Source organism: Neovison vison, chromosome 12 (genome assembly GCF_020171115.1).
Source record: "Neovison vison isolate M4711 chromosome 12, ASM_NN_V1, whole genome shotgun sequence".
Classification (NCBI taxonomy): Eukaryota; Metazoa; Chordata; class Mammalia; order Carnivora; family Mustelidae; genus Neogale; species Neogale vison.
The window spans coordinates 11055321-11075259 of record NC_058102.1 but is presented as its reverse complement, the minus strand read 5'-3'; the positions used below and the strand labels follow the sequence as shown (position 1 = coordinate 11075259).

The 19939-nt window shown below is 56.8% G+C and overlaps 1 protein-coding gene across 1 annotated transcript; it reads left to right on the top strand.

The window, feature by feature from the left end:
- Window positions 1-486: 486 nt before the first annotated feature.
- Window positions 487-19477, top strand: NCF4 (neutrophil cytosolic factor 4). The gene is made up of 10 exons (XM_044228233.1): window positions 487-727; window positions 5933-6017; window positions 6402-6555; window positions 8799-8869; window positions 11664-11791; window positions 12924-12981; window positions 13650-13748; window positions 17379-17509; window positions 17746-17811; window positions 19110-19477. Exons 1-10 carry the CDS (start codon window positions 696-698, stop codon window positions 19303-19305), a joined length of 1020 nt encoding a protein of 339 aa, XP_044084168.1. The 5' UTR covers window positions 487-695; the 3' UTR covers window positions 19306-19477.
- The last annotated feature ends 462 nt before the right edge of the window (window positions 19478-19939 follow it).

Below are 19939 nucleotides of genomic sequence, written 5' to 3'. Positions count from 1 at the left end.
AAGGGGAAGACAGAAGCATAAACCGACTGAAATTTACACTGTATATGGCAGAGGCGACTGAGTGCTAAGGCTAACTCTGTTGGGGACACCAGGGAGGCTTCCCAGAGGAGGTGGCATTTGCCCAGAGCTTGAGGGATGGCAGGCAAGGTGGAAGCTGGCCCTCCAAGCCTAGGGAATAGTTTAGGCAAAGGCTTGGCCTTTTAGTAAGGCAAAGGCTTACCCACTGAGGGTAAGAGGGTAGGGCGTGATGAGCCGGAGGATGAGAAGTCACTCTCCAAGTTCCCAAGGACCCTTGGTGGCTGAGCCAGGCCAGGGACCCTGCCTCTGTTGGAGTGGAGCTCTCTGATGCCCAACGGCGGCCCGGCACCAAGAAATCACATGGAGGAAGTCCTCAAAGCCCCCCGAATCAGTGGATTCCTGCAAACCCAGCATCCAAGGTTGGGCACTTCCCCAAAGTGCAGTGCAGCTGGGAGGTGGGGAAGAGGAAGTGTGGGCCAAGAGTGGACCTAGAGAGCCCAGAGGAGGAGCCTCTTCTAAATGAAAGACACAGGGGTGGGGCCTCCCCAGGGGTGGCTCTTGGGGACTCCCAGGACCACAGCAGAGACACCGGGTGGCTGGAGCTGAGTGAGAGGCGAACTCGGCCCAGGCCTGGCCGGGTGAGACTCGCCACCCTCTCCCTGGGAGCACCGTTGACCATGGCCCTGGCCCAGCAGCTGCGAGCCGAGAGGTGAGTGCGGGGCACGGTGCTCTCCCGGGCCCTCGTCCCTGTTCCCGGCAGGCCTTGGGGGACAGAGGCCCCACCCTCCTGCAGCCACTTACCAAAGTCAAAAGCTAGAGGCCGGAGCTGAGTCAGAACCCGAATGCTCAGAAATGTAGATTCTTAGAAGTGTTTCAAGGAAGCCTCCAGCTGTGGCTCACTTCCCTCAGGCCCGGATGAAGGCACCCGAGGCTCAGAGAGGGGAAGTGACCTTCCCGGGGTCACACAGGAGTGGGTGTAGTGTCTGGACAGGGGTCCTGGGTCCCAGGCCGAGCTCGCTGCCCCCGCGGTCAGCAATGGCTTTCCATCTTCTGTTCAAAGAGAACCACAGGATCTGGTTTCTTCCTCTTTATCCAGGGCCTGCCTCAAATGTCAAAAATCTTCCCTCCCAGCCCCTGCATCGCTCTCGGACCGCTTGCCCTGTTTTTCTTTTCTTTTTTTTTTTTTTTTTTTTGCAGAGTCCTTAGACCACTGGCATAATAGTCTATACTGGCTCTTTCTTTTTCTGTATCACCGACTCCCCCATCAACAGGCCCCAGGAGGATATGTGCCCCCCAGTCCCTGCTGTATCCCTAGTATGTAGAACAACACAAGAGGGACTAAGTGCTCCAGAAATCCTGCCCAGTGAGTGACTCAGTGAATGGATTTTTGGATGGGAGCGTGTCCTTGGATCTTTCCAGTCCAATCCCGCCAATGAGAAAAATAAGGACCGAGGCAGAAAGTCCTCCCACAGGGTTCCCCTGCAGCACGGCCCCACGAGGGCCTACCCCCATCTCTCAGCAAGACTGTCCCCTGAGCCGTGGGGGACCTGAGGACACCGGGCTTGGCTCCTGCCCTGGACCGGAGCAGCAGGTGGCATCAGAGAGCGTGCCCACTGTGTGGAGGCGCTTCCGAGGGTGGCCGCAGAGGGGTCAGGCCGGTTTAGGTCAAAACGGGTGGCAAAAAAAAAAAAAAAAAAAAAAAAAAAAACGGGTGGCAAAGGTCTTTGGTGGAGTCTGGGGGCTTGAAGTGGAATTTCCAAAGACTGACGGTCAGAAGAAAGCTTCTCAGGGAAGGAGAGAGGAGCCACAGATGCAGATGCCCAGAGTGGGGGTCCAGAAGGGCCTTGATAAGTCAGGGGGCGTACCTGGGGCTGGGGCTGCCCCACCAGGTTCTCCTCCCCGCCGGTTCTCCCCAGAGACCAAGTCGAACCCGAGAACACACATGCACAGCTCGTGGCACTTCCTGTTTCTCAGGGAATGTGTAGGAAGACAGGACACCAGCAAGAGCCGGGGGTGCTCCCTCCCTCCCGCTCCCTGGTTCTTGGCAGCCACCCTCCGCCCTCAGAGCAGGTGGAAGGGGTGCCCTCCTGCCTCCCTTCATAGGGCATGGAGCCAGGTCCCGGAGTCACAGGCCTCCCTGCCCCTCGGGGACCCTGTGCTCTGCTTGAGGTCAGAGTGGAGGACGGAAAGGAAAGGCGAGGATCCAGCAGGACTTTCAGAGACCCCAGACCCCACCGGTCCAGAGTTCGAAAGGACTGCCTTGGGGTAGCGAGTTTGGTTCCAACAAACATGTTTTCAGCACCTACTGTGTGCGGGAGCCACCGAATGTGACCTAGCTGTCCCCCGAGGGCCACTCTAGGTCTCCATCAGCCCCTCCCGTCTAGGATCCACGGTGGACTTTGCATGAATGACGCTGGTGCGTGGGAACCCAGAGCAGCGGGGCCCCGGAGAACCTGAGTTCACGACAGCTCTGAGGGGTCTTGGCTGAGCTCTGCAGGGCAGTGGCTCTCCTGGGGGGATTTCTAGTCCGGTTTGTTGCGCCCCTGCCTCCCTCCTGGTGCAGCAGGCAGCCTGGCCATTCCCAGGCTGACCACCAGAGGACTCGCTAAGACATGGGGTGGTCCCACCTGAAGCCCCTACTGTGTGTCTGGAGCTGTTCTGGGCCCCAGGGGTATAGCAGGGAGCAGTCCCTGCTTTCATGGGGATTCTGGGGCTGGTCTTGCTACGGATGAGATCTCCTGACCCGTGCCATCCCACATCTTCCCAGAGTAAGTGTCCCTCGCCCAGCAGCCCAGGGCAAGGCGCAGAGCCTTCTTGATGGACCCTGCCTGTGTCTCGAGTTACTTTCCCCCTCCCAGACTGCCCCCGCCCCAAAGCTCCTTGCACTTGTCCCTCTCCCCAACCCCACCCCGGCATGGCTAGAGCCTTTGCACTTGGTTTCCCTTGCCTGTTGTCCTGTGGCCAACTCCAGCCCCACTTCTTCCAGGAAGCCCTCCCCGACCACTCTCCATCTGAGTGAGCCATGAACCTCGGACATGCATAGCACCCTGCTTTTCTCTCTGATGGACGTAAGCCCCATCTTCGAAGTGCCTGCTTGCCAAGCTCTCCTGCCCACTGCACTACTAGTCCTCGGGGGTGGGAGGGGATATAATAATGGCCGGGCTCTGCGATAGCTCAAAACTCCATGTGCTTTTCCTTCACGGCCTCCCCGACCGTTAAAAGGATGTTGTTATTTGTTTAGTATTAAACTCCTTCCCTCAGCCATGATACCCAGGAGGGCAGAGGCCGTGTGCAAATGTGTTTAGAACAGTGTGTGAGCTTCAATAGGTGCTAACAAGCGTTTGCTCTTATCGTTATTATTATTACCTCAGACGGGGAAACTGAGGCTGGGGGAACCTGGGGTTTATCTACGTTCGTGCAGCAAGCTATTGAGGCAGCAAACTAGGAGCAGTGTGGAGGTGTTTGGGACCAAAATTCTGCTTAGGCTCGAATCTCAGCTTCTTGATTTACTTGGGCAGGTTCTGTAATCACTCTGTGCCTCAGTTTCCCTGCCTGTTAAAAAAAGGTGCCAGAAGGGCATGGGGCACATCGCACACACTCAGGGAACTGTTAAGCAAGGCTATGACACAAAGTGGCCGATTCCCTGCCCAGGGCCATTTCTATGCTCCGGTTCCTTCCTTCCTGTCCGGCCAGGCCCCCATCCTGTTGCGGATGCAGTAAACATGAAATACACAGCCTCTGGGGAGAAAGTGGAGGAGGAAGCTTCTCCCAGGGGTGTTGCCATGGGGGCCTGAGTGGAAAGCAAGTGGGGAGGTTGCCAGTGGCCACTAAGTCGCCTGGGAAGTGGTGGGGATTTCCTCTGCCTGCCCACTGCCACCCTGAGTCACCCCCTGCCCAGCGGCAGCGGCCAGTGTCCTGCGGGAGCCAGTGGTCCCACGCAGCCCAGGCCACGTGGGGACCAGCAGCAGCTGGGACTGGGTGTGCAGCCTGGGAAGCCGATCTGCCCTGAGGGCCTGCCCAGTTTGGGGAGGTGGCAGCCCTGCGCCCACTCCCACCCTGTCCCCCAGTTGCTCGGGACTTGGTGACCCCTGGCTGCTCTTTCTCTGTCCCCTTGGCTGGTGTTTTCTCATCCTCCATCTGTTCCTCTCAGCCCCCTCTGCTCAAAGATTGCTCTTCCGGGGGCTCCTTACCACCAATCAAGGGCACATGGGTACCTCCCCGACTCCAGCAGAGACCCACCCCCACTCCCATCCCCCAACCGCCTTCACTGAGCTCTAGAGCCACACCAGCTCTTGCCAGACCCAGACCTGGGGGCCCAAGGGCCTCACAATAACATGCCCGAAACTCAGTCCATGAGCCCCCCTCCCCTCCCTCCCATCCTGCTCAGCATATGCATGACATGTAGGTGTCACTCTCGACACTGCCCTTTCTTTCACCTCCAAATCCAAACAGTCCCCAACCCTGCTGGCCATTAGTCAGGAATGACTCACAGATTGGTAGCGTGTCTGCTGGAAATGTGAAAGTCTGCAGCAGGGCACCAAGAGACACATAGGAACTTAAACAAATAAGGGCTAATTTTTGCACATGACAAGAAGTGCAGAGGGAGGCCATAGCTGCTTCTGCAGCTCAGTGTCCTCAGGACCAGGATCTCGGAGATTCCTTTGGTCTGCCTCCTGTCTTTGCCTCATGGATGCAATATAGCTGCTGTGGATCCAGACGGCACATCTGCTTTCAAGATAGGAAGAAGGGGGAAGGAGAGGAAACCATGCTGGCCTGTTCCTCCCTCCGGGATCACGAAATCTCCACTGGGGCCTCTCCAGGAGTGACCCAGTGGAGATTTCCTCATAGGTCTCACTGGCCAGAACTGGTCACGTGGCTGGACCTAGCTGCAGGGAGGCTGGGAAATAGGAATGAGATTATTGGGTTTGGTTCTGACCAGTCGTGGCCTATCACCTTGAGGCTAGGGACATGACCACCCTAAAAAAATGGAGCTTGATTGGCAGGAAGAAGCAGGGGACACAATAGTGAAGCAGTGTACACCAAGGGTTATGCCTCTGTGTCTGTTCGTTCCTCCTGTCCCTGCTGTCTGGCTTGGGCCCCCACCATCTCTGAGCTGCACCACTCTGGGGCCTGGAACGGCTGCTCTGTCCCTTCCGTCTCTGTGCTCCCTTTCTTCTGCACACAGCTGCCTGAGTTGGCCTCCCACAGCTGGGATCCTACCGTTTGTACTCTCTTCTGAAGCCTTGCGTGGCTCCCTATGGCCTAAAGAAGTTACCCGGCTCAACACTGGAGACCCTCCTCAGCCTGGCTTCACCTGCCCGTGCAGCCCCTGATCACAGCCACCTCCAGTCACACCAGACCCGAGCCCACTCCTCACGCCTCGAAATCTTAGCATATGCTGTTCCCACTGCCTGGAAGGCCCTCTCCTGACCTTCCAACTTTCTGTTTGACCTTCTAGCCTGGCGGGGAGGCGGGCTCAGAGCCGGAGGGTCCAAAGGTCCCCTCCGACCTTCTGTTTGACCTTCTAGACCCCGTTCCAACGCCTCGTCCACCTCTGTGAGGACTTCCCCAGCTCGGGTATGATGACCCATTCTCTCTGTGGGACGTGTGTTGACTTTGTTTCCCACCATGACCCAGGGCCTCCCCCAGGGTTTGACACGGAGGAGGTTGCTGGATGTGCTGCTCCCAGATGAATAACGCAGCCGGGGAGGAGTTTGCTCGTGTGACTACTGACACAGGGTCCCATCTCCAAGTGCCTTAGCTGCAAGGTCTGGTCCACGTGGCTGCCCGGCACTTGAAGGGGTGTTGACGGAGGAATGCGGGACACACCCTGGGTTCACCTCTGCACACTTGGGCTCAGCGAGCCCATCAGTCTGGTGGTAACTGAACTGTCCTTCTCTCCCGTCTTCCTCAGTGACTTTGAGCAGCTTCCCGACGACGTCGCCATCTCCGCCAACATCGCTGACATCGAGGAGAAAAGGGGCTTCACCAGCTACTTTGTAAGACAGACCCCTGACCTTCAGCTTCTGCCCGCTGAACCTCCAACCCTCTCATCCCCCCCTTAACTTCTCTCCTGGTGGTTTGCAACAGGGCGGTTTCACCCTCCAGGGGGCGTTTGGTAGTAAATATCTTGAGACCTTTTTTGATGATTCCAGATTGGGGCGGGGGCTGCTGCTGGCCTCCGGTGGACGGAGCCCAGAGAGGCTGCTCAGCACCGCCCCACGCACAGGACAGCCCTCCCACCCCAAAGAAGGAGATGCCCCCACACCCGCCTGCGAATACTGAGGCTGAGAAACGCTGCTCTAGTCCTAGGACCTTCGACCGCCCCCCCCCGCCCCCCCCCGCCCCTGACCTCCCTACACCCTGACCTGTGTCCTCCCCAGGTGTTCGTCATCGAGGTGAAGACAAAAGGGGGCTCAAAATACCTCATCTACCGTCGCTACCGCCAGTTCTATGCCCTGCAGAGCAAGCTGGAGGAGCGGTTTGGGCCGGAGAACAAGACCAGCCCGTTCACCTGCAGCTTGCCCACGCTCCCAGGTAGGCGGTCCGTCCCAGCCTCACGGCGGGTCCCAGTCCTGGGGCCCCGGGGAGCTGGGCAGCCAGACCCGCGACAGAGCTGCGGCCCTCGGCCTCTCCTTCCAGCTCTGCCGCCCCTGGTGGTCACTCCAGGTTTGCTTCCAGGCCAAATATTTCATCCACGGCCCCTCCTGGCAGTCACGGGCTGCTTCCTCTAGCCCCATTGCTCTTGACCTCCAGGCCATCCATCCCTTGCTCACGGGGCGGACTCACCTTCAGCGCCCCCTGCAGCCCTGATTGAGAGCTGCCCTTTGACTGCTGCCCTAGCTTGGGCGGATCCCCGGGGGCTCCCACTGTTTCCCGGCTCTGCTAGGACCCTGTGGGCAACCCATCTTTGCTTCTGGACAGCCCCCTCACTCCTTGCCCCCTGGCCTCTCTCCCCAGCTTGGTCCACACATGCACCTCGGATAGACCCAAATCTCCAGCGGCTCGGCACCTAGGCCCTCTCCAGCCCTGCGAGGGTGTGGGGTGCTCAGTCTGCGGGGTGGTCTCAGGGTGCCCCCCCATGCCCTGCAGGCCACATACAAGCACCCTTTCCACAAACAGCAGAGACACTTCCTGACCTTTCCTTATTCAGGCTCCACATTCTGCCTCTGGCTTGCTCTCGCTTTCTCTCTATCCTATCGGAGGTCCCAGAGGAGCTGAAGCTGCCCCCAGGGGCTCCTGGCTTCCCCTTTCCTCCTTCAGAGCCACTTCAACTCACACCGGCCCCTCCCCTGTCTCTGGACTGCAGGGGAAGGGAGACACCCCCCACCCCCACCCCACCCCCGCAGAGCTGGCCTCCCCACTGGACTCCAGGGAGCCCCTCCCTCCTCTCTGCGACTTTCTCCAGACAACTTGTGGGTCTTTGTACACTTGCCTTCTCCTTACTTGTGGCGTTTGCAAAGCTCTCCCACAGCCTTAGTTTTCCTGTCTTTAGACAAGCCTGTGCCATGAGGATGTTTCTGGCCATAAGCCCCCTTGAAGCCTGACAGCCCTCAAAATCTCCATTCTCTTCGGAGTCGCTTACTGTCCTCCTTTTCTCCTTCCACCCCCTCCTCATCTACCAGCTTGGCTTCTGCTCTCACAGTCCCACCAAATTCCCTTCGGGACGGTGGCCCGTGACCTGTTACATTGGACTTCTGTGGGCCTATCCTGGCCTTACCATCATTGTCCCGCTTCCTCCTCCAGGAAGCCCTCCCTGACCTCCTTCCAGGTCTCTTCCTACCTCATCGCTGCTCCTCCAGCTCCTGACAGGATCTGCCCCTTCTGCTGCTCCTTGGAAGGTTCTTGGGCATTCTCTGCCGTGCCATCTCTGGCTTTCTTCTCCCTCCCCAAACCCTCCCCACAACCAGGTGATCTGACCTCTGACCTTAGCTGCCCTCTTGTCGCTACTAAGTCTCAAAGGCCTCCCCACCCCGGACCTCAGATCCTGCGCTCCTACCACCGCCCAACGCCAGCCCCTGCCCATCTCAGAGGCAACAGGAGCCAGACATGTGCTTTCTGCTGGGGGTTCTTGGGGGGACAGTTCTATCAGGACCCCCACCTAAGGCTCCTAGAGAGGACATTTGTCTTGGGTCAGCCAACATCCTTTCCCATTCTCCCTAAACACACTGCCTTGCTTTTGAGGAACGATTCATTCATCTATTCCACAAATATTGATCAATGTGGTCAATCACTGTGGTGTGAACCACCAGAACCACTGTTCTAGACCCTTGGTTCCTTACGAAGGGCAGGTATTCGAAGCACCTTGAGATTTAAAGAATTCTGATGCCCAAGTCTCACCCCTCCAACCCCGAGATTCTGATGTAATTATCCTGGGGCAAGTCCTACACAATGAGCTTTTTAAACGCTCCGTGGATGATTTAAAGGTTGAAGACCCCTGTCCTAGGGGATGGGCTCCAGCTGGGGCAAAGCAAAGCTCTTCCTCTCTTACAGCCAAGAATCGTTGAGTGTGTGCATGTGTGTGTGTGAGTGTGTGCGCGTGCGCATGCACATGTGTGTGTGTGTGTGTGTGTGTGTGTGTAGGAAGAGGCAATAAAGAAGTAAAACAAGAAAAATATCATGTGGCGACACTACATGCTGAAGAATGCAAGCTGAAAGTGGGGTGGCCTGGAGGCTCAGCCAGTGTATGGGGGCGAGTTCCTGGCCTGGGTGGGCGGCTCTGAGTCCAGAGACCGTGGTGGTGGGCCAGGCTCCCAGGAGAGCTCTTTGCATTTCCGCAGCCAAAGTCTACATGGGTGTGAAACAGGAGATCGCGGAGATGCGGATTCCTGCCCTCAACGCCTACATGAAGGTAACCATGGGCCTGTGTCATCTCGGCCCCTGGAGGGCCCCAGGGATGGTAGCGTCCCTGAAGGGGACCTGGAGGCTGCTCTCCTGCTCCAATGGGGCCCCTCGGCAATCCTCAGAGGCCGGACCTGGGGAGAGAAACAGGATGTGTTCCCAGAGTTCCAGAGGGTGCGGCAGGAGCGATGGAGAGGGAACTAGGAACCACACTTGGGATCGAGAAGTCTATGCCAGGTGTGCACAGGTGTCTGTGTCAGGTGTTCGGATACCAGCGTGAATAGGACCGAGTATGTGCCCTCAAGGTACTTGCTGCCGAGTGGGGACAGGGGACAGGTGGGTCATGAAATCACAAAATTGTGGCCTCTATAACAGAGGCAGGATGGGCCAGGGCCTCAGCTCTCTCACTCAGTGACGTTGCACAAACTAGAGAAAGGCTCTTGGGTGTTTCCCAGCCCGTAAACTGTCTGCATCCTTAGGAGATGGGAGCACAGAGAAAGAAGCATCTTGAAGGCAGAGACTGTTGTTCAGAAAAGGCCTTCTACCATTCAGGACTGTGCAAAAAAGGAACAGCATTCCTCGTGAAGTAGTGAGCACTGCATCACTAGAGGCATCCGAGCCATGGCTCAATGGCAACCTTAGGAAACTGGAGAGGGAAGCCCTCCTCCTAGCACAGAGGCACCCTCAAAGTCAGCGAGAGCTTCCCCTCCCCTTCTACTCTCACGGCAGAAGGGCACAGAACTAGGAGTCTTCAGTCTTTGCTTTGACCTTGACTGTTTGGGTCATTTGGGGTGAACTGTTCATTCTCTCTAGGCTTTGGTTTCCTCACCTGTGAACGAGGGCAGTGCCTCCAGCTTGCTGGTCTCGGGAGCTTCCAGACTGTACGGGATCAGAACTCCTAGTGGAGTGAGCTGCGGGAGGAGGGCAGGGGAGATGGGAGGCAGGAGGAGAAGACCCTGGCCTCTCCAGTGGCTGCAGGAATCCTGGGCTCTGAGCAGAGAAGAGGGACGGTGGGAAGCCCCTGGGACGCAGCCCTGGAGACATCTCCCCTCAAGGGGGCGCTGTGGTAGCTGCTCCTCCAAGGTGGCTGGAGGCTCCTGTCTCCCCCTGCAGGGCTGGGAGAGGGGTGAGCTGTGGAGGGAGGGATGTGGCCATGGTGTTGAGGCTCTTCCTCCCACACTTGGGCTTAGCTACCAGCAGCCTGGAGGATCCCTTCTCTGCCTTTTGGTCTCATTTGGTTCCTCCAAGCCCAGGAGGCAATCCGTGCAGGAATTTCTGCCTTGCATAACCCCAGCCTATGCTTGAAACGTTCAGGGACGGGGAGCTCACTACTATGCTTCCTTGCTCAGCCCCTGTTGGACAGCTGCTAGAAAAATCTGATTCCCTGTCACTTCCACCCACTGGTCTCACCGCTGTCTTCATGGAGAATATGGGTCATGTGATCGTGACACCTGCCTGGAACGATGTGGGGGGCTTTGACTGGTGGGTCAGGATAAACAAATCTGTAGGATAAACAAATAGGCTTATTTATTTCCCTCAATAACTGGTGAGTTAGATGCTATCCTCCCTATTCACAAATGAGGAAGTGGACCCACTCACGCCGTGTCGGAGAGCAGCTGGATAGGAGGGCTGGGATTCGAACTCACGGCTCTGTGTACCCACCGTGCTATGTTGTAATGAAAGCAACGTGACAACAATCGTCTCCAACTTGGACGGCGCGCTTGCTAGATCAGATGGACGGTAGAATTCTCTAAGTGTTGTGCACACATCACTCATTTAATCCTTACTCCATCCCCCAAGGCAGACCCTGGTATCCCCATTTTATTAATGACCACACAGAAGAACGCTGGCTCAAGGTCACCCAGCTAGGGAGGGGACTTTGATCCCAGGCGCAGCCTGGCTCCGTGGCTGTGCCCTTAAACCCATGTCTGGGCTGCCTTTCAGCCCTCCCTGTATGACAGCCTTGTTCTTTCCAGGCTCCGCCTTCCCAGTTCCTCTGGGATGGACCTCTGCCTCCATGGGATTCTCCAAGGGGGTCCAGGTGCCTCTGGAGGACTCCTGGGACCTGTTCATTGTACAGCTTGGGAGGGGGTGACCCTGCCAGTGTCCGGGTACTCTGCGTCCTCACGAACAGCCTCGTGGTGGGTGTAACCAGCATGAGATTGAGTGAGGGTCCCAGCTCCTCGCTCTGCCAACTGGGTCAGGTCCTTTGCTTCTCTGAGTCTCAGTTTTCCCAACTGTGATATGAGATCAAGCGTCAGAAAGCACTTTTGAGGCTGTAATCCACCAACTGTTGTTGGTCTGTATCACCTGAGACCTCCTTCCTCCCACTGTTATCTCATTTTTTATCTCGGGGCTGGGCCTTGGAAACAGACGTCTCTGGGTAGCCCAGCTCTGTCACTCGCTGGACCAGGTGGCCTGGGGCAGGTCCCCTAACCTCTCTGGCACTAACTTGCAGGTTGTTTCGAGACAGAGTGAGATCACCTGGTGTGGCACTCAGTGCCGTGTCTGGACAGTCCCCACCATGTCCTTTGGCCTGCTGTCACCATTATCGTTGTGTCTGGAGGCCTTTAGACTTTCTCCAAATGGACCCTCCTTGAGCCAGCCGGTCCCCTCCCGAACTTGAACCCAAGAGGAAAGCTTATGAAACATTATATGTCTTGTTGCTATGCTCAGACAGAGAAAGCATTACTAGAGAGGGAGGGATCAGTGCGGGGGATGGGGATAGGAGAGAGGGGCTGGGATGTCCAGAGCTTTCTCTTGCCCGCCCCCCCATCCCCGTCTTGGTTCTCTCCCAAACACAGAGCCTCCTCAGCCTACCCATCTGGGTGCTGATGGACGAGGATGTCCGGATCTTCTTCTACCAGTCGCCCTATGATTCAGAGCAGGTGCCCCAGGCCCTGCGCCGGCTCCGGCCACGCACCCGGAAAATGTAAGTGACCAGCCCCTATGCTCCCATGGGCCAGGCCCCGGGCCCCTCATCAGGTGCCCCCCAACCAGGCGCTCTGGCCCAGATGCCCCCCAATAGAAGGCATTTCTTTTCCCCGGAGGAAGGGAAAAGCTAGACATCGGTTCTATCCCGTGACACCCCCAGGATGTTCAGCTTGTTAGCTGAGCTCTGAAAACCACGCACATGGAGGGATAGAAGGTGGGTGCATTTTGTTGTGTGTGACAGTGACGACCAGAGCACAGAGGCTGGGTCACTGATGTGGAGAGCTGGGTGTCATAGTCCCCACTGGGGATGCCTCCGAACTCATGGTGCCTGGAGAGCGTGGTGGGAGGGAGGGAGGGGAGGAGTTGCTCTCTCTACAGACATTCCCAGATCCTGGGATGCCCTGTCCCACATCATGTGGTTCCATGGGGCCGGCTGTGGCTTCTGGTGTATCACACTGGCCCCCAGGGGACATTCCTGCTCAGGGGACACTGAGCAGAAAATAATCATGGAAAACCTGAGCTACTGTAATAGGGCTTGGCTTCCAAAGGCCGGGCTGCTGCTGCTAAGAATTCCAGGAACAGTGCTCTTGAGCCCTGACCTCTGTCTCAGGGCCTCCCTCCTTCCTCGGGCTAGTGTCTCTGAGTGTCCTCTCGGCTCCTAGCCATCTCTCCGGGGCACGCAGGCAGACATGGTCTCAATCTCAGCTACGCCGCATGGCAGGCCCATGCCCTGAGCCCTGGTGCAGAGTGCCTCTCCAACCCATTTCTCTGGCTGAAAAATTAGAGGTTGGGTGTGGGGAGTAGAAGGAAGAAGAGATGTGAAAGCGTTAATAAGCTAAGGTGCTGAGCAAATGTGTATCTTCCTCCCCGCCTCCTTGTTGAGTCTCCATTTCCTGGCCCATGAAGGAGGATAGAATCCCTCCCCCGTGGGCAGTAGTAACCTGGGTGTGAGTGCGTGCATGCACGCGTGCATGTGATGGCCCAGAGGAACGATTGTAGCTGCACTTTTAACATCCTCTCCTTCCCCCGCCTTTCCTGCCCCTGGTGAGGGGCTCCTCTGGGGACAGAAGCAGGGAGCCAGGCCCTGAGGGAACCAGGAGGGCTGACAGGCCTCCCTTTTCTCTCCGCAGCAAGAGCGAGTCCCCACAAGGCGCCATCATTGACCGCATGGCAGCTCCGCGAGCCGAGGTAACCCCCGCAGGGCCAGGCCTCCCACCTCACCTCTGGGCTCCACCCTTCACCACTGCGCCCCTCCTGCTGGACACCCTCTGTGTGCCCACGACTGGGGCTGGGTGCTGCAGGGAGCAGGGGCCTCAGCCTTGGCCCTCGGGGCACCCAACCCAGCTGAAAGGAGGTGATTAGGGAGCACTCAGATCATGGGGAACGCAGCCAACCATCATCCACTCAGCAAGCTGTCCTCCAGGACAGCCCTGCCATGGCGACTAAAGTGTCAGACAGAGATGACTCAAACCAGGCCTGGTACTCCAGGAGCCCCCGGCTCCCTGGGGACACACATGGAGAAACAGTGTGGTCAGTGCTCTGGGCTTATGGGAGCCCTGGAGCCCACACTGAGGCCTGGGGGGCTGACGGAGGTGCTTGCCCCCAGAGTTTGCCTCCTTGGCTCTCTGTGCTCCTCCCACCAGCTCTGCAAGGAGCACGATTCTGGAGTTAGAGAGACCTGGGTTCTAATTCTGGCTCCTCTGCTCACAAATGGAGTGGCCTCAGACAAGCCAGTCGTGTTCCCCAGGGCCAGTCCCCTCATCTGTTAACCGAGACGCTGAAGTACGCAAAGCAGTGTGGCAGGAACTCGGTGAATGCTCCCTTCCTCCTGCCCTCCTCCTCCTCTCTTCTCCCAGGCCCTGTTTGACTTCACAGGCAACAGCAAACTGGAACTGAATTTCAAAGTTGGAGATGTGATCTTCCTTCTCAGCCGGATCAATAAAGACTGGCTGGAGGTGAGGTTGGGGGTGAGGTTGGAGGTGAGGTTGGAGGTGAGGATGGAGGTGAGGATGGAGGTGAGATTGGAGGTGAGGATGGAGGTGAGGATGGAGGTGAGGTTGGAGGTGAGGTTGGAGGTGAGGATGGAGGTGAGGATGGAGGTGAGGTTGGAGGTGAGGTTGGAGGTGAGGATGGAGGTGAGGATGGAGGTGAGGTTGGAGGTGAGGATGGAGGTGAGGTTGGAGGTGAGGTTGGAGGTGAGGATGAAGGTGAGGATGGACGTGAGGTTGGAGGTGAGGATGGAGGTGAGGTTGGAGGTGAGGATGGAGGTGAGGTTGGAGGTGAGGATGGAGGTGAGGATGGAGGTGAGGTTGGAGGTGAGGATGGAGGTGAGGTTGGAGGTGAGGTTGGAGGTGAGGATGGAGGTGAGGTTGGAGGTGAGGTTGGAGGTGAGGTTGGAGGTGAGGATGGAGGTGAGGATGGAGGTGAGGTTGGAGGTGAGGTTGGAGGTGAGGATGGAGGTGAGGTTGGAGGTGAGGATGGAGGTGAGGTTGGAGGTGAGGATGGAGGTGAGGTTGGAGGTGAGGATGGAGGTGAGGTTGGAGGTGAGGTTGGAGGTGAGGATGGGGGTGAGGATGGGGGTGAGGATGGAGGTGAGGTTGGAGGTGAGGTTGGAGGTGAGGATGGAGGTGAGGATGGAGGTGAGGATGGAGGTGAGGTTGGAGGTGAGGATGGAGGTGAGGATGGAGGTGAGGTTGGAGGTGAGGTTGGAGGTGAGGATGGAGGTGAGATTGGAGGTGAGGATGGAGGTGAGGTTGGAGGTGAGGTTGGAGGTGAGGATGGAGGTGAGGATGGAGGTGAGGTTGGGGGTGAGGTTGGAGGTGAGGTTGGAGGTGAGGATGGAGGTGAGGTTGGAGGTGAGGATGGAGGTGAGGATGGAGGTGAGGTTGGAGGTGAGGATGGAGGTGAGGATGGAGGTGAGGTTGGAGGTGAGGATGGAGGTGAGGATGGAGGTGAGGTTGGGGGTGAGGTTGGAGGTGAGGTTGGAGGTGAGGATGGAGGTGAGGTTGGAGGTGAGGATGGAGGTGAGGATGGAGGTGAGGTTGGAGGTGAGGTTGGGGGTGAGGATGGAGGTGAGGTTGGAGGTGAGGATGGGGGTGAGGATGGAGGTGAGGTTGGAGGTGAGGTTGGGGGTGAGGATGGGGGTGAGGATGGGGGTGAGGATGGGGGGGAGGTTGGGGGTGAGGATGGAGGTGAGGTTGGAGGTGAGGATGGACGTGAGGTTGGAGGTGAGGATGGAGGTGAGGTTGGAGGTGAGGATGGGGATGAGGTTAGAGATGCTGTTGGAGGTGAGGATGATGGTGAAGTTGGAGGTGATGTTGGGAGGATGCGGTGAGGATGAAGGTGATGCTGGAGGGAAGGGTGGGGGTGAGGATGGGGTGAGATTGGGTGTGAAGGTAGAGAGGAGGATGGGGGGATGCTGGAGGGGAGAATGTGGGTGAGGATGATGGTGAGGTTGAATGTGATGTTGGAGGGGAGGATGGCGGTGGGGATGGAGGGGAGGTTGGAGATGAGGATGGGGTGAGGATGGGGTGAGATTGGAGGTGAGGATGGAAGTGAGGTTGGAGGTGAGGATGGAGGGGAGGATGGGGATAAAGAAGGTGAGGATGGTGGTGAGGATGAATGTGAAGGTGGAGCTGAGGGTGGGGATAAGGTTGGAGGTAGGCATGGGAAAAAGGATAGCGGTGAGGATGGAGGTAAGTTGGAGGGGACCTTGTTTTGGGTCTGCTTGTGGGGTGAAATCAGAGGGGGCAGGCGCAGGAAATGCCCCAGGGAAGAGAAGTCCTCTGAGGATAGTTCTGGAAATCAGAGCAGCTGGGTGAGGGCAGCCTGAGAAGTACAGCCACAGGGGAGGCAAGTGTGTGCCTGGAACAGAAGATGCGGAGACCACATTTGCCTTTGGTTCAGAGGCCAGCGAACAGTGGCTTTGGGCAAGTCTGTTAATCTACTGAGTTTGATATCTTGGTCTGTCACGGGGCTTCTCACCGCGGCACTGCTGACATTTGGGGCCAGATAGTTGTCAGCGGTGGGGGGGTGGTGGTAGTGAGAGGCCATCCCCGGCATCATTAGTTGGGGGTTTAGCCGCCTCCCTGGTCTCTGCTCACTAGACCGCAGGAGCGGCCCTGCAGTTGACAATCTAGGGTCCCAGACATTTGGCTCTGGGGGACAAAATCACTGGCAGCTGAGACTCACTGGTGTGTCATCCGGGATGATTTCCCTTACCTTGTGGGCAGCGAGAAAACGTAGTGATGCGGACCTTGAGCTCTGGAGTCGGACTGTCTGGTGTCATTTCCTAGTTGTTTTTAACTAGCTTCCTGGGAACTTTGCTCAACCCTGTGGTTTCCTTTTCTGTAAGTGGAGATAGCTGTCAGACCGTTTCTTCATCGCGGTCCTGGGAGGGCTGGCCGAGGTGCGGCTGTTTGGGGCTTGGCCCACAGAGGGCCTAGATACGTCCATCTGGCCGGTGCCGGGGCTGCTGGGAAGGTGAAGGTCTCAATCTTTCCTTCGTTCCCACATGAGGCATGTGTGGCCCCTACTGACTCAGTGAAGGGAGATGGGAGGCCCTGACCCCTGTTCCAGCTGTTCGGATTGGGTCCTGCTGCTCTTAAACAAGATTCCCTTTTGTCGAGGCTCCTGAGGCAGGGGGTGTCTAAAGAAGATGGTGGGACGGGCCCCGTGGGGACTCCAGGGAGGGGAGAGCCCCTGGCATAGAGAGGTGTGAGGTCTGTTGGCCTCACAGACTTGGCAGCTTTGATCGTACCCCCGTCCTGGAGCCCTGTCTCGGGACCCTATGGGTCTTACAGCTGTGGGGTATTGCTGGGAAACTCTCCAGAAACAGGAAATGCTTGTTATCTTCCTGTTTTCTGGAAAGTTCTCTGTGTTAGTGGGATGGCTGATTTCTGGCCTCAGGTTAAGGGGAGGGTCCAAGGAGGAGGGAAGAGACGATTTTGAGCCTCAGTATCTGTGTCTGTAAAATGGGATGGGGATAATAACATCTTCTCTAGAGTTGGGAAGATTGGAGAACATGTGGGCAAAGCACAGGCTGTAGCTGGGTCGTGCGTGGCCAGCGCTGGAGAGAGCTTTCAGGCCGTTGGCTCTAAAGCAGCTGCTCTGTGCTGTCTGCAGAGTCAATGAGTGAATGAATGAATGAATGAGTGAGTGGGTGAAGGGAGCCACCTCCCCTCCCCCATTCTGTGTTCCCTGGCCACTGGCTCAGCGTGAAGCTCACCCACTTTCCTGTGCATCCACCGTCACCCACCACGGCACGCGCTCCCCACCAGAGGGCAAGGATGTCATCCTCCCTGAACCCAGAACCTGCCACGTGGCGGGTGCTCACTCAGGAATGACTGAATGAAATGAAAACAGCTTTTCAAATAAAGTGAGATCTCGACCTATTCTAGAACAGCAATTTGTTTTTGGGGTGAATAGCATGGTGACCTCAGCCACTACTTTTTCTTCCTCTGCATACGACCTCGTCTGCCTCGTTATAAGGGAGCGGGGTTGGGGGATGTGCGGGAGGCGGGAGCAACGTCTGGTCCTGGCGCCTCTCCTCCTGCCGTCAGGGCAACCCCTCCATTCCTCCTCAGGGCACTGTGAGGGGATCCACGGGCATCTTCCCACAGTCGTTCGTGAAAATCCTCAAGGACTTCCCAGAGGAAGAAGACCCTACCAACTGGCTGCGCTGCTACTTCTACGAGGACACCATCAGCACCACCAAGTTCGTGGCCCGGCCGCTGTCCCTGCCCATCCCCACCCCCTGCATCACACTCCTGACTCCGAGACCCAAAGTGGATCTCCCCTTGCCCAAATAAAAGCCTGTGGTGGCTCGCCCTGCCCTCCAGATAAGCCATACCCAGGTAGCAAGACGCCCGGCTCCAGCGTGGTCCTGCCGGCCTTGTCCCCATGTCCCCCTTTGGCCTGATGCCCCCTCACCCTGCCTGTCGTCCCCCTTAGGGACATCGCAGTGGACGAGGACCTCAGCAGCACTCCACTGTTCAAGGACCTGCTGCAGCTCATGAGGTGAGAGGTGGGAAGGCAGAGGGCGGAGGGCAGAGGGCAGGGGTCAGACACCCCGGAGAAGCCAACAGTAGGAGGAACACAGCGCGAGTCAGCCGTAGGTGTTTTGCCTCCTGTTTTATCCCCAGCCCAGCCCTACCAGGCAAATATCAGCCCCCCGTGTCGGAGATGAGTGGGGGTCTGCAGAGAGACATACAAGGGGGCTCAGAGGAGGTCACACGGTTCATGAGTGTGGATTTGCAGCTCAAGCTGGAGTCTTCCTAGCCTTGGACTTGGATCCTCTGCTATCAGAGAAACTCTACCTCCCGAGAGCCAGCCTCAGAATGGAAATAACCTTGTTCCACTGATGATGAAAATAATTCCTATTCATTCTTAAAAAACATGAGAAGGTTGGGCAGTTGGTGGCTCAGTCAGTTAAGTGTCTGCCTTTGGCTCAGGTCATGATCCTGGAGTCCTGGGATCCAACCCTGCATCAGGCTCCCTGCTTGATCTGTGTTAAATAAATAAATGAAATCTTAAAAACAAAAAACAAAAAACAAAAAACAAAAAAACACAGAAAAGTAGAAAGAAGTAAAATACAGATATCCCTCCTCTCATGATCAGATGTTCATGGAGATGGCCTCTGAGCACACCCCCACCCTCACCGCATAACTATGACATCAGCTGGCTGCATGACGTCATTCTGGGGAGGCTGTGGAGTCACCACCCCTTCTTGGCCATTGGGATCACCCTCCCCTTTCTCACTACCAGAAAGAATGCTGGGATCCTCATAGGTGGTGACTTGTACGATTATTCCCTTCACGATGAGTTTCTAGAAGTGGAATTTTGGAGTCAAGGTGTTTGCAAGTCTGTTAGGTTTCTAACCCCATTTGCTGAGTTATCTATATGAAGGTTATATCAGTGTTTACTGTCACCAGCCATGTGCACCCCACACGAGATGGTCCCAGTCCGTAGGAGTCCTCATAACTGCAAACAGGTGGCCCTTGGAAGCTTGATGGTCTCTGCTCTGTGCCTGGCCAAACTCACTCCCCTTCCCCAGGAAGTACTTAACTTTGCACGTGTACACACAAGGCATTTCAGGCTGTGCCAGTAACTTACTGTAAGAGCCCCTTCTCCCCCGTAGGTCTGTTTCTCCATCTGCGCAATGGGACCACATGAGGGATAAGGCCTGTAGCATGCTCTGACCTCTTCTGATTCTTACACCCCAGCTTTAAAGTTCCCTCAGCCCCCACTCCCTGTCTCCCTGAGGCTTAGTCCTAGGGCCCCCGGACCTTCTATCAACCCTGATCTTTCCCACCCAGGCGGGAGTTCCAGAGGGAGGACATTGCCCTAAATTACCGGGACACCGAGGGCGATCTGGTGCGGCTGCTCTCAGATGAGGACGTGGTGCTCATGGTGAGGCAGGCCCAGAGTCTCCCCTCCCAGAAACGCCTCTTCCCTTGGAAGCTGCATATCACCCAGAAGGATGACTACGCGGTCTACAACACTGTCCCCTGAGCCGATGGTGTGCCTGGGGCAGGGAGAGATGCTCGGTAAGAAGCTCTCGGAGGAGAACAGGACCAGGAAAACCTGGGAGTGTGGGAAAGACCTGCTGGTTTGAATCCATGGACCTGTAATCCGTCTGTCTGCACACTTGGTCTTGGAATTAAATAAACCCTTTCATCTCAAAGGTTCAGACTGTGAAAGACAGTATCTTTTGAGGAACGAAAGGAGAGGAAGTGAAATCCCCATTAGTGAGGGTCAGTTAGGGGTCATTTATATATGGAAGGGGGCCCTGGCATTGGTCCTATATTCCAGCTGCCCCGTTCCCTTGCCCCGTCCACCAACATCAAGATGTCGGCAGGGCCATGCTCTCAAGAAACCCATCAGGGTATCCTTCCTTGCCTCTTCCTAGCATCTGGTGGTTTTCTGGCATTCTCTGGCATTCCTTGGTTTATGACTGCGTTATTCCCATCCTCCATATTCACCTAGTGTCCTTCCTTTGCTCTTCGAAGCTTCTCTCTGTCCTTGTCTGTCTCTGCATCCAAGGACACCACCATATTGGATTAGGACCACCTAAAGCACTTTGTTTTGACCTCACGCTACAGACCCTCACCTCTATAGACCCCATCACCACGAAGGGCCACATTCT

What these genes read in the sequence shown, in the direction of transcription:
- NCF4 (XM_044228233.1), top strand. Translation starts at nt 696, where the DNA reads ATGGCCCTGGCCCAGCAGCTGCGAGCCGAGAG. An exon ending in TCAATAAAGACTGGCTGGAG is followed by an intron (nt 13,749 to 17,378) that starts GTGAGGTTGGGG and finishes ATTCCTCCTCAG; the next exon opens with GGCACTGTGAGGGGATCCAC. An exon ending in GACACCATCAGCACCACCAA is followed by an intron (nt 17,510 to 17,745) that starts GTTCGTGGCCCG and finishes CGTCCCCCTTAG; the next exon opens with GGACATCGCAGTGGACGAGG.